The sequence below is a fragment of the Amblyraja radiata genome, chromosome 3 (assembly GCF_010909765.2).
Source record: "Amblyraja radiata isolate CabotCenter1 chromosome 3, sAmbRad1.1.pri, whole genome shotgun sequence".
NCBI lineage: Eukaryota > Metazoa > Chordata > Chondrichthyes > Rajiformes > Rajidae > Amblyraja > Amblyraja radiata.
In genome coordinates, this window is record NC_045958.1 from 23,343,575 (window position 1) to 23,357,866 (window position 14,292).

Here is a 14,292-nt window from a genome sequence, read left to right on the forward strand (position 1 = left end):
TTTGTTTATTTAAAGTGCACCTACAAAGCTGGTGCACTCTATGCCATACTGCTCAGGATAATCAATTTGGCTTTAGGTTAAGACACAAGTTGTTGGAGTAACTCAATGGGTCAGGCAGCATCCCTGGACAAAATGGATAGGTGACGTTTCGGGTCAGGGCCTTTCATCAGATTAGAAGGGTCCCGACCCGAAATGTCACCTGTCCACATTCTCCAGGGATACTGTCTGACCTGCTGAGTTACTCCAACAATTTGTGTCTTTGCTTGGTAAACCAGCATCTGCAGTTCCTTATTGTACACTCTGTCTTTCAGTTCAGTTATTAGAAAGCTTGCAATAGCATAAGTGCTTTGCAGATCATATTTGTGCCAGTGAAATTTACAGATGGGATGACCAGAAACATGTTATGCACCATTGATCACCACCATGAATGCCAATGTGCTACCTTGCAAGCCAGGGATGTTTGAAGCCTGACACTACTGACGGTGATGCAGTACAGTGTGGTCAGATGCAGCAAGAGAGATGGGAACCTGGAGGACTGAGTTGTAGGAAATGGTAAACATTCTGACAGATGAGGTCAGTGGCAGAATCTTCACAACAGTCAACAGAGAATGGGAAGACCCAGTACCCATGTACTCTGTGGAGGGGGGTGGTGGGGTCACAATGACAGCTGGTAGATCTGCTGCCTCATAGTGTGCGAGACCCGGGTTCAATCCTGACCTTGGGTGCTGTCTGTGTGGACTTTGCACATTCTCTAATGGGTTTCCTCTGGATCCTCCGGTTTCCTCCCACATCGACATAGACGTGTGCGGGTTTGTAGGTTAACTGACCTCTGTATTTATGTAGGGAGTGGATGTGATCGTGGGATAAAATAGAATAGGTGATCAATGATTGGCGTGGATTCGGTGGCCCAAAGGACCTGTTTCTTTATCTTTGCTGTGTCTTTAAACTAAACTAGTCGTCCAGAACTGCACAGAGAGAAATGACGTGAAACAGAGAGTAAGTGAAGGCAAGGGAGCCATTAAGAAAAATTGTAGTTAGATATTGAATTTTTAACTCATGTTTTGTTTGTATATGTGAACTGTACATGTTGGGTGTTTAAAACCGTGGAGAACCTGTAAAAACAATTTAATTTAACCTATTACAATTAAATACTTACTAAAAATTCTAAAAAAGGAAAGTTAAAACAATACTGTAACATTCACTAATATTTAGTAATTTAAAAATATTAAAGTGAGATGAAAAAAATATTTGACAAAATTACTTTTGTTTCATAATCATTAGACTTAAAATCCCCAATGAAAGTAGTGGCGGATGTAATGTTATGACAGGTCTAATCTGGTATTGAATCTTAGTTGTGATTACCCCAGGACAATGATAGGGCCAACAAGACAGGACTCCACAGCTAGACTCAGTGGAGCCTTCTGAGTTTGTCAGTAAGTCCCGGACGTCCATGTTTCACAACATACAGGACTTGCATGCATTTAAAAGACGGATTAAAAGTTCTGAGAAAGGATCTTTGACCTGATATATTAGTTCTGTTTCTCTTCTCACAGATGCAGCCTGGCCTGCTAACTGTTTCCAGCGTCTTCTGTTTTTATTTTAACTGAACTCTTGTGGATCCAATCAGAATCAATGGCTAAAGTCAAAAGAGATTGGCCCAGTTTTCTAATTGCAGAAAATAATGTGTTATCTTAAATGAAGTAAAAAATGAGAAATCAACAAAGATGAATGTGGAGATATTTAATCTGCATTCATCTGGATCCGTCTTCACTTAGGAGGACACGAACAATCTTCCTGATATAGTAATGGCCAGAGGATCTGGGGTGACAGAGGAACTGAAGGAAATCCACATTAGGCAGGAAATGGTGTTGGTTGGACTGATGGGACAGAAGGCTGATAAATCCCCAGGGCCTGATGGTCTGCATTCAGGGTACTCAAGGAAGTGGCTCTAGAAATTGTGGATGCATCGGTAATAATTTTCCAATGTTCTATAGACTCAGGATCAGTTTCTGTGGATTGGAGGGTAGCTAATGTTATCCCATTTTTTAAGAAAGGCGGGAGAGAGAAAACAGGGAATTATAGAACAGTTAGCCTGACATCGGGGAAGATGCTGGAGTCAATTATAAAAGATGAAATAGCTGCACATTTGGATAGCAGTAACAGGATCGGTCCGAGTCAGCATGGATTTACGAAGAGGAAATCATGCTTGACTAATCTTCTGGAATTTTTTAAAGATGTAACTAGGAAAATGGACAAGGGAGAGCCAGTGGATGTAGTGTACCTGGAATTTCAGAAAGAATTGTACACTCTGGAGTTTAGAAGGATGAGAGGGTATCTTATTGAAACCTAAAAGATCGTTAACGGTTTGGATACGCTAGAGGCAGGAAACATGTTCCCAATGTTGGGGGAGTCCAGAACCAGGTGCCACAGTTTAAGAATAAGGGGTAAGCCATTTAGAACGGAGACAAGGAAACACTTTTTCTCAGAGTTGCGAGTCTATGGAATTCTCTGCCTCAGAGGGCGGTGGAGGCAGGTTCTCTGGATGCTTTCAAGAGAGAGCTAGATAGGGCTCTTAAAGATAGCGGAGTCAGAGGATATGGGGAGAAGGCATGAATGGGGTACTGATTGGGGATGATCAGCCATGATCACATTGAATGGCGGTGCTGGCTAGAAGGGCCGAATGGCCTACTCCTGCACCTATTGTCTATTATCTATTGGATCAAAAGCAGATTCCACTGTTTTTATCATTTCATTTCAAAGACTTTGTCATCTTTTTCTTTAAATGAAAACCTTATGGAACATTTGGATGTATTTAAAATCCCAAATTCTTATGAAGAGCAGGTTACTTTAATCTTTATTACAGACAGGTTTCTTTCTTCAGTGTCTTTTTTTCCTTCAAATCCATTATTCAGACATAAACGTTTTGTTTTAAGTTGGTTTTGAATTCATTTTTATTCAGTGTTATGGTTTGCTAATCATTTGCATATGACCTGGCAATTTTTTTACTTTTTGTTTGCATTTTGTGTTCTGCCAATTAAAAATAAATACATTATTAATATCCAGGCCAGTGATTAATAGTTAGTTAGAATTTATTCAGCATTGAGCATTTCTTTGGTCAGTGACTTTGTACATAATATGGATGAAATATAGCCACCTGAAAAGAGTAAAATTCTAACATGATGATTATGAATTTATTGAGTGTGAATCAAGTTCACTGCTGAAATAAAAATAATAAATTACTAATCTGTAACTTCTGCTTCACTAGGCTATTGATAGTCAAGATGCAATTAAACTACCAGCATCAGTGAAATCCATCCTGGACACATGGGCAAAGCAGGAAGGATTTCCATTAATAACAGTTAACACAACAAGTGGCATCATAACACAGGAGGAAAGCTTTGACAAGGAATTCGAAAACATCATGTTAAAGTACATATGAAACGCTACTTCCTAATGTATTGCCAGTTATTCGTTCTCAGTGATGTGTCAGTAAGTCAAGGTTCAAATGGCCCTGAATCTCATTGTAACAAGCACCAGGATTGTTGTTCTTGAAGAGCTTTGAAGTCTCTTATTTCACTGACATCTATTAAAATAATAAGTGGTGGTAGTAGCATTCCAATCTGAAATGTATTGAATAATGAATTGGCAAGGTTAACAGGTAAAGTCCTTACAAAATCTACACTATAAATGGTGTTGTGTATCAAGTACAGGCAGGCGAACTGTTGTTAACCAAGATGTGGCATATTTGCCAATGCAAACGTTGTAATTGTGAGCAACTGCTAGATTACCAGGCAAACACAGAAGTCCCAAAATGGTGTTCAGTTGCTTGTAACCTCTCTTAAGAATCTCCTTTAATGTGAATTCTTCATGAAAATGGAGCAAGAGAAACCAGGATTGCTGAAATTAACACCAGGCTTACATGTGTATTTGCACAAATATCCTGAGCTAAGTGAGACTTGGCACCAACACTCCTACTGTACCATTGATATCATTATCTGGCTGCAAGCATTAATATCTGGCTGCAGGCAACTATCTTGGGTGTTGGTTAATTTAGATTGTAATTAAATCCCTTAAGATTGAGTATTTTAATTTTAACATTTAAAACATATTTTTAAATTACTCATATTAATGATTTAATGAGTTTTAATGGCTTTTGATTGAATCATTCTGAGTTTGAAAGTTTGCTATTGCCGAAGGCTGCCAAAATGATTTCCTGTTACTTTATGGGTGGGATTTAGAACACCTTTTTTGGTCCCACCCAAAATGCAATGGTTTCTTGGCACGTTGCCTTGCTTCTGAGAATGCATCTGGCTCTGAATCACTCATTTCCTTTGGAAAATCAGTTTCAGAAAGCATCCAGATGTCAGTGTTTAGTACGGGCAGTTTTGCTATTGAATGTATATTCAGAGCCAGTATTGATTCCTAACCCAGCATTGGTACATCAGTTTTAAATTGAAATGTCACGGTGACATTAAATGGCAGCAACATCTTCCTTACAAACTTCTCATCTGTCATTGATTTGGACTCTCATTCACCAACACTTGCCCACCGTGGCAAGATCCCATCTGGCTGACTATGGGCAGAACATTGCTCCCTCATTCCTTTGCTGAACCTGTAGCTCATCAACAAACCCACGTTCAGACAACTAGTATTCCACATGCACTTAATACTAATAACATTTTTTCTCTAACTGTTTATTTCCTATGCTAGTTAACTTCACTAACGGGGAATGACAAATTATCTTAACTTTAAAAAAAAGTTTTGTAAATGCATTTACAGCACAAAGTGTTGACATGGTAATAATTGCTCAGAAGATTAATCTATACCATTATCCTGTTATTTCTTCCTTAGTAACTCATGGTTTATTCCAGTTTACTGGACGAAGAATGGGTCTAAACAACCAGTTATTTGGCTTGAGGAAAAATATAGTAGGTATATTTATAATGTGATGACTGATGAGTATTCCTTATACAATCTTGAGCTAAACTTTGTCTATGCTCTTTGTAGAAACAATTAGGAAATTATAGCTATCCAGACGGGTGGCACAGCGCAGTGGCGGGCACAGCAGCGGCACAGTGGTGCAGCTGGTCGAGCCCTACTTCACCGTGCCAAAGACCCAGTTTAGATCCTGAGCTCGGGTGCTGTCTGTGTGAGGTTTGCACGCTCTCGCTGCTGTGACCACCATGTAGGTTTTCTCCGAATGCTCCAGTTTCCTCCCACATCCTAAAGACATATAGATTTGTAGTTTGTGTACGAAGGAACTGCAGATGCTGGTTTAAACCAAAGATAGACACAAAAAGTTGGATTAACGCAGCAGGACAGGCAGCAACTCTGGAGAGAAGGAATGGGTGACGCTTCGGGTTGAGACCCTTATTCAGGCTTGTTAGGGATAAGAGAGCTGTTTGTAGCGTGAAAATGAGAAGCTAGTACGACTTGGGTGGGGGAGAGATAGAGAGAGAGGGAATGCAGGGCTACCTGGTGAGAGAAATCAATATTCATACCAAGCCCAAGCAAAATATGAGATGAAATGCCTCTCTCTCTCTATCCCTCCCCTGCCCAAGTCGCATGAGCTTCTCATTTTCACCCGACAAACAGCTAACAATGGCTTGTTTCCTTTATCATCGTTACTTTTTTGCATATAGGGATTTGAGCTACAGGGAGAGGTTGAGTAGGCTGGGATTCCTTGGAGCGCAGGAGGATGTGGGCTGATCTTATAGAGGTGTATAAGATCATGGGAGGAATAGCTCGGGAAGATGCACAGAATCTCTTGCTCAGAGAAGGTGAATCAAGGATTTGAGGACATAGTTTTAAGTTGAAGGGGAAAAGATTTAATAGGAATCTGGGGAGTAACTTTTTCACACAGAGGATGGTGGGTGTATGGAACAAATTGCCAGACAGGGTAGTTGAGGCTGGGACTATCCCAATGTTTAAACAAGTACATGGATAGGACAGGTTTAGTGGGAGATTGACCAAATGCGGGCAGGTAGGACTCGTGTAGCTGGGACATCTTGGACACTCTGGGCAAGTTGGGCCAAGTGCTGTTTCCACTCTATCACTCTAGGTGGGGCCAGATCTGAGGGAAGAGAAACTGAGTTAAAGTTTTAGGTTAGAGACCCTTCATTAGACACTTGTTAAGCTGAGGGAGATGGGGAGGGGGCGATGGGTAGCAGCGGGTGATGGAGTATGTTTGATAGGGTAAATGCAGTGTGACCATGGGGATAAACTGTAAGCAAGATCATCTGGTCAATGAGTGAATGGGAGCAGTTTGGTGGACAAAAATGCTGGGGAAACTAAGCGGGTGAGGCAGCATCTATGGAGCAAAGTTTGGAGAAAGGAGGGGAACTTCTTCAAAGTAAGCATACCTTGAGGAGATTTAGCAGTGTAGTAGACAAAATGTTTATGAAAGAACTGCAGATGCTGGAAAAATCGAGGGTGGACAAATTCAGAGAGAGGAGGGAGCAGTTTGAGAATAAGTACAAAGGTAAAAAAATGTCGGAATTGTGAAATGCAGAGCAGGAAGACATGCCCAGCAGTTCAAATATGCGTTACAAATCAATTGAAATAACTGCATGCATCGGTGCAAAACTCCTCACATTAGTACATAAATCACAGTCTCTTTAACATACACCAGGGAATGTATGTACAACTGAGTTTCTAAGGTATTGATTCCAAACTGAACATTGACATACTTGCTCAAATGCTCGATGCTAATTATTTTCAAGTAAGTTATAGCAAACGGAAATTATAATGCTGACATTCATCCTTGGTGCTTGCGTACAGAAACAATTCCTGAAGTGAAATGTACTACTGATGAAGAATGGGTCCTGCTAAATATCAATATATCTGCCTTCTATAGAGTTAACTATGATGATTCCAATTGGCATCGGCTCATTCTACAATTAAATAATGACCCATCTGTAAGTTACAATCTTTTTTTCCGTCCGTCTTTAGTATATTGTATGCAGGCACAGAATGCCATGTTATGAATGTTGCCTTTCTGTGAAATCTATGAGTAAAGGTGAAAACAAGGCACTTCTTGCAGGAGTGTTGATATCTGAGAGCACTTGCTAGGCTATGAGTGTGAAGCTCTGCACTGATAGTACAGGCCTGATGCCTCTTTGATGCTTCCACTGGAGTTTATTAGAATTTAAGAAATCATTATGCAAATCATGTGCCACCTGACTGTCCTATAAACCCGTGTGGGTTTTCACCAGGTGCTCCAGTCCCCCCCCCCCCACACTCTAACGATGTAGGTTAATTGGCTTCTGGAAATTGTAAAACATCCCTAATGTGCAGGATAGAACAAATGTACAGGGTGATCGTTGGTCAGTGTGGACTCGGTGGGTTGAAGGGCCTGTTTCCACTCTGTATCTCTGCTACTACAACAATGTAAAAAGAATATCAGAAAGGTACAGTAGAGGTTGGGTATCAGGCCCATCGGCTGGACTATTAAACTTCAGAGATGAGTTCAATACTACCACGGCAACTGAGGAATTTAACTTCAAATAAAATCTGGAATTTAAAACAAAATCTATTTTCTGTAACTACTACCAGTAAACCGTCAGATAGAAACATAGAAAATAGGTGCAGGAGTAGGCCATTCGGCCCTTCGAGCCTGCACCGCCATTCAATATGATCATGGCTGATCATCCAACTCAGTATCCTGTACGTGCCTTCTCTCCATACCCCCTGATCCCTTTAGCCCCAAGGGCCACATCTAACTCCCTCTTAAATATAGCCAATGAACTGGCCTCAACTACCTTCTGTGGCAGAGAATTCCAGAGATTCACCACTCTGTGTGAAAAATGTTTTTCTCATCTCGGTCCTAAAAGATTTCCCCCTTATCCTTAAACTGTGACCCCTTGTTCTGGACTTCCCCAACATCGGGAACAATCTTCCTGCATCTAGCCTGTCCAACCCCTTAAGAACTTTGTAGGTTTCTATAAGATCCCCCCCAGATTGTTATAAAACCCACTTGTTACACAAACATCATTCAGGGGAGGGAATCTGTTATCTTTACTGTGGCTACATATGACTTGGCGCCAATGTGATTGAGTCTTGCCTGCCTCTTAATTTAAGGGTAGTTAGGGATAAGTAATAAATGTTAATGTCATCTGCAACACCCATATGCTCTGAATGAATAAATAAAACAAAAAAATGCGACAGCTGTCAGATAACATTTGAGCCTGCATGTCCTTCTCTTCAATGGAGTTGTGTCCTTCGTGTGGTTCATTGTTTAGTTGAACATATGGAACTCATGATGAGAATGGCAAGAGACATTGCAATTATTGGTGACCCCATTGATTTGTATCCTGTGACTGTCTACCAAACCACCCTAGTTAATCAGTAGAGACTCTCACTGAATATGAATGTGGATGGGTTGGATAATAAATCTGCAGACAACAACATTGGTGAAGTAGCAAACAGTGAAAGAAACTGTCAAAGGCTATCAGCTAGATTTAGATCAGTTACAGATATGGCCGAAGAAATGGCAGATGGAGTTTAATTAGAGCAAGTGTGAAGTGCTGCACTTTGGGAGATCAACTGTAAAGGAATGCATAATGTTAACAGCATTGGTGTACATTGGGATCCTGGGGTCTAAGTCCACAGCTCTCTGAAAGTGGTACCACAAGTACATAAAGCGGTAAAGAAGGCATATGGTATGCTTAGCTTCATCCGTCGAAGCATTGAATATAAGAGTCAGGAAGTCGTTACAGTTCTATAAAACTTTGATTAGTCTGCATTTGCAGTATTGTGTGTAGTGCTGGTCGCACCATTATAGGAAGGATGTGGAAGCTTTGAAGATGATACATAAGAGGTTAACCAGAATTATGCTTGGATTAGATGATATTATCTACAAGGAAAGGTTGGACACACACGTATTGTTTTCTCTGGAGCTTCGGAGGTTGAGGGGAGACATGATAGAAGTTTGTAAAATCATGAGAAACAATGATAGGGTAGACAGTCAGAACTTTTTTCTGCAAGGTAGAAATGTCAAAGACTAGTGGGGATAGCTTTAAGATCAGTGGAGGAAAGTTTAATGGAGATGTGTGGGCCAAATCTTTTTAATCAGATAGTGGTGGGTGCCTGGATTGATCAGCGAGAGATTGTGGCAGAAGCACATATGATGAGGCTTTTAGACAGGCATATGGATGTGCAGCGAATGGAGGGATATGGATCATGTGCAGGTAGAAGAGATTAACTTGGCATCATGTTTGACACAGATATTGTGGGCTAAAAGACCTGTGCTGCTGCTGTACTGTTCCATGTTCTTAATGTTCCATTTAACTGTCTGGGGAATGTAACAGCTCTCTGGTCTTCAATGACCTTTGACCATCAGGGATGCTCTAAAATAGTAAGATTAAACGAGAACTTACCAGTTTGAAGTTTGATCTTTAATTTATGATGAGTTACGATGAGGAATTACTTGAAGACCCCGCCAGCACGCATGCGTGTCAATCTTCAAAACAGCGGTGTGAAGTCACAGACAGGAAACATTGACCTGAGAATAGAAAGATTCGAGAAACTAGAATTACCAGCTGAGTTTTAAGAGGAGGGGTTGGGAGCGGAGGGCACGTAATCCCTCATCGTAACTCTTCATAAAATAAAGATCAAACTTCAAACTGGTAAGTTCTCGTTTAATCTTACTATTTTACTTCGGAGTCACGTGAGTGACTACGTGAAGATTTTAAAGCTTTGTGACTTCATGCCGTGGAACGAGTCCATGCGTCACACAATACATCAATTGACCAAGGATGAGTAAACATAATCATGCATTCAGACATGTCATAGATGTAGACATGCTGATGCTCTTCTATGAACCAATAATCACAATAGTAACCCCTGTCATCCAGGAGGAACTATAGACAGAACTAAATGAGTTGGCAAATACCCCCGGACTGGCAATGGGTTTGTACAATGTATTGAAAGATCGTTCATTTGGCCACCCTGGAAACACTAGGACGTGGTACCGTAGAACGTCCATACCCCTACCACTGAACTGTTACAGCCGTGGTGGAGTGAGATTCTAAAGTCAGTCAATCCTGCACAAGCCAGAACCCGTTTAACCTGGAGATGGTCTATACTGATACCTTCTATGAGGTTTATGTAACTGACAACATTGCTAGATCTGTGCCCCTAAGGCTCTAAGTGACCTAACGTATAGTAGTAGATGACCACACATAACTGAAGGTCCATGGGGTATGCCCAAACTGTAGTTACAGACCTGATGCACCTGGTCTACTCTGCTTGACTAAGCCATAACATAAATAGTTATTTGTCTGCAGCTGTAACCATGCTGACCAGTCACGCTATGCAATGACTGGACCCTATGCGCTGAACCAGTGCCATGAGCATAACCACTTTAAGTGAGTTAGGCCAAGGACAGGGATGAACCCGGGGGCCCACTGGCAAGCGGCGTCAGCACAATGTTTGGGTGCCTAAGCCTGGGAGGTTTGAGTTGAAGATACCCTTCATGAATCTGGATATCAGAGGGTGAGACCCAACAGGGTGTGTCCTGCTTCTAGCAGAATATGATGAGAAGGCACATTTGGCACAGATAATGGTACTATAACTAATTATGTCAAAACTCCATTCGAAAATGAACTCCAGTCGTCAGTATCCGTGCCGTATACATGTCTCCGAATTAATTATCATGCATAGTACGGTTTCCCCAGTCACAGCTGAGCCAGCAACTCTATGTTAGAATTAACCATATAAGGTTCTTATATGATTCCCCAACATTAGCGGGAACCATGCCTGCATATATCTATAAAATATATATCTACTGGTGATAGAGCCTGGATGCAACATCTCGATCTAGTGTTCCATAAGTCAGCAAGTCATTAAAATACTAGTGATCCTTCATCTATTCTGATTTTGACATTGATTTAACATGATGCTACACTCGTGCCAAAAGAGGTTAGATGAAACATTCCTGGCTACCTAGACTTGATTGCACCCAAGTGATTAACCTATGACACCACCAAAGCGTACGAGTTTGGACTTGAACATGCTGATTATGCATATACGCACAACCCTTAACCTATAGCATGCACCTAGTGTCTAAAGGTAGCCGATACCATAGAACTGAAGAATAGGTATTTCATGCAAATCCCATCACCTCCGTGAGTAGAGATGGTATTAGTAATTTCACATCTTTAAGCCCTCGCATCTGTTTGTAATAAAACTGAAGATTAGCCGAAGAAAATTTAAGTGGAGCAATGCTGAATACTGTTCGTCCACCATAGTGACTTTCATGGAGGTAAATAACGAGACCTACTTACCAGCATCTCTAACTCCAGGTCCCTTACCTTACTGGAGTTCTAGCGAAATTTCATTCGCAGACTCTGTCCATATTGTCATTCCCATTAGATCGCTGATGCTGCTGGCCAACTTCTCTTCTAGTGGCTAGTCTGTCACCGACGGAGCAGCAATTGTAGAGGCAAAGCACCATTTTCTCTCATGCTACCATCATGCATTATGCATTAAGAATGGGACCCCGGCACAGTCATATTCCGTTCCTGTTTGGAGTCAATTCATACTAACCTTAGATACTCTTTTAGAGTGGAAGTAATTTCACCTGAATCCGTTGTCACCATCCGCCTCCTCAACTTGTCTGTGCATGCCTCTGTACGCACCATGTTTTGCGACTCCATCTCCCATGGTCTTATAATATATATGGCTCCATCTAATCGGATGTATAAAGGATGAAGGAGGACTTATGCGGTGAACCAGGTGTGCCTCAGGCATATGTGCATGTATTTTAGCACCATCTCCATCACTGCGCTCAACCCAGTGGGAGGAATGGCAACCCTGAACCAGGCGTTGCTTCAGGCACTTGTGCATATTCCTGTAGCACTCTCTCTACCACTCCGTCTTTTGAGTGGGAGGAACTTGCAACCCTGAGCCAGTAGCTGCTCCCTGACATGCCTTTAGATGGAGCATTCTTTGACTGCGACGAATCCCAATCTCGCCTGACATAGATGCCCAAGCCTTTAACCTCATTCAAATGGGCAGAGGACGGGTTTCGCTACCTCGGCGTCTTTATCACAACACCCTTATCTGATATGATCCGCACAAACTTTCTGCCTCTGGTTGCGAAAGCTGAAAGAGATTTTGACCGCTGGTCAGTTTTACCGCTATCCCTCGTGGGCCGGATAAATCTGGTCAAGATGGTCGTCCTACCCAAATTCCTGTATCTTTTCCAGCACGTCCCTATACTTATCACTAAATCTTTTTTTGATAAATTAGAAAGGACAATATCTAAATTTTTATGGGGTAGCAAACCGGCTAGAATCCGAAAGGCGATACTGCAGTCTCCTAAGAGTGACGGCGGTTTGGCACTTCCTGACTTTAGGCGATACTATTGGGCAGCTAACTTGCAAAAACTCCTGTATTGGATGAATGATGATTGCGACCAAACTTTGGTTTACAAGGCCCTTCCATCTTGACCCCACTGCTTAAAAACCACATCTTTAAACCTTCAAGTACAGACCACGCATTCAAAACCTGGCATAGCAACGGTATCAGTAGTATCTAAAACCTATACAAGGATGGCATCTTTTCGTCTTTTGCGGAGCTCTCGTCCAACTATAGCCTCCCAAACTCCCACCTTTTTTGTTTTTTCCAGATTAGGGATTTTGTGAAGAAGACATTCCCCAAATCGCCCCCCTGAAACCCTGACCGATACCATCTTAGCTCTAGATCCCAACCAGAAGAAATGCATCTCTGTTTTGTATAACTTGTTAGGGTCGGTTATATTGAAACCTCATACCTCATTAAAAGCTGCGTGGGAGGGTGAGCTGAATACGAAACTAACAGACCAGCAATGGGACTCTGCCTTGGATTTGATCCATTCTTCCTCCATATGTGCCCGTTATGGCCTAATCCAATGCAAAGTCCTTCACAAAGTCCACTACACAAATGCAAGATTATCTAGAATTTACCCCGCTGTTAGGGACACCTGCAACAGATGTAATCAATCCCCTGCCAACCATAGCCATATGTTTTGGTCTTGCCCTAAGCTAGCAGCCTTTTGGAGGAGTGCTTTCGACTTGATAAGCAGAGCCTACGGCCAGACTATTCCTCCATACCCACTGTCAGCCATTTTCGGTACTCCTCCCAACACCAACCTCTCTGTTGCGGTGAAACGGGTTCTAGCTTTTATAACCTTGTTAGCGGAGACTGATCTTGCTTAACTGGAGGCTCACCTGTCCCCCGACACACACCCGCTGGATTAAGGAGATGCTTTACAATTTAAAGCTTGAAAAACTTAGGTTCTCTCTCAAAGGCTCTACCAAGACATTCCTAGATACATGGAACCCTTTCTTGGAACTTGTTAACTCTCTCAACTTGTCCCCGGACTCAGAAGAGGACTGAGTGCTCTCCACCATTGTTCTGCTCTACTGCAGCTGCTCTCCCCTTAACCCCACCCCCCCTCCCCACACTTATTTATTTAATTACTTACTTATTTACTGTTATTAGTGACCCCCTTTTTTTTTCTTTTTTTTTTTAGTACTTTTTGTTTCGTTTATCTTACCATATTTGTGTGGATGTGTATGTATGTGAGTGTTGTTTGTCCCCGTTTGGTTCCGACCTGATTCGGGTGGGTTGAAGGTGGGTAATGGTAAGGGCTTTGAGGGTCGCTTACATACTGTTGCACAATTATGCCTTGACTGTCAAAAGTTTAAAAAATATTTAAAATAAAAAACAAAAAAAACAAAAAAAAACAATAGATGCCCAAGCCTTGGCACTCACTCTGAGTTGGGTTTGTCTGGTTGCTTCCTTCAGCAGCCGCCAGGACTAGTTGTGCAAATCGATGCTCTGTTGGTATCCTCATTCCCCAAACAGGCTGCACGTGCTAGTGACTCCGAATCCTCCTCCTTTCCGATGCTAACGCACTATACAGAGAAGGACTGGAGCGCCTCTGGCTCCCGTATGTCAGACATAGTGGGAGAATGCTGGACACAAACCTGCCAGTTATTTGTCATGGGCGAAGACATTTACCTGAATGAAGACACCCCTCTCAGTTAACGAGAGATTTGATCACTCAATTGATATTGGCAATTTGGGGAAGAATCTTCCAGTCCCTTAATGAGCGGATTAGCCATGACGCCACCATGTATAGCTCGTACAGGTGACTGATAATTAAAGCTCAACAAGGCTTTCCAACCAGTGATTAAGACTGCCATGGCAGGTGCAATTCTATTACCCAATTTGTTGGTGTAAGTGACAATAATCCTCTCTTGGTATAATAGTGACAACGTGACCTAGTGGCAACTAAATAAATGC

The 14,292-nt window shown here is 41.9% G+C and overlaps 1 protein-coding gene across 2 annotated transcripts in view; it reads left to right on the forward strand.

Annotated features, from left to right (window-relative positions):
* Positions 1–14,292, forward strand: part of LOC116970862 (aminopeptidase Q-like) — a 135,132-nt gene that overhangs the window by 92,880 nt on the left and 27,960 nt on the right. For both annotated transcript variants that reach the window (XM_033017461.1, XM_033017460.1), the window contains exons 10-12: positions 3,266–3,429; positions 4,852–4,928; positions 6,781–6,917. In XM_033017461.1, coding sequence (XP_032873352.1) covers positions 3,266–3,429; positions 4,852–4,928; positions 6,781–6,917 — 378 coding nt within the window. The remainder of the gene's footprint in view (positions 1–3,265; positions 3,430–4,851; positions 4,929–6,780; positions 6,918–14,292) is intronic.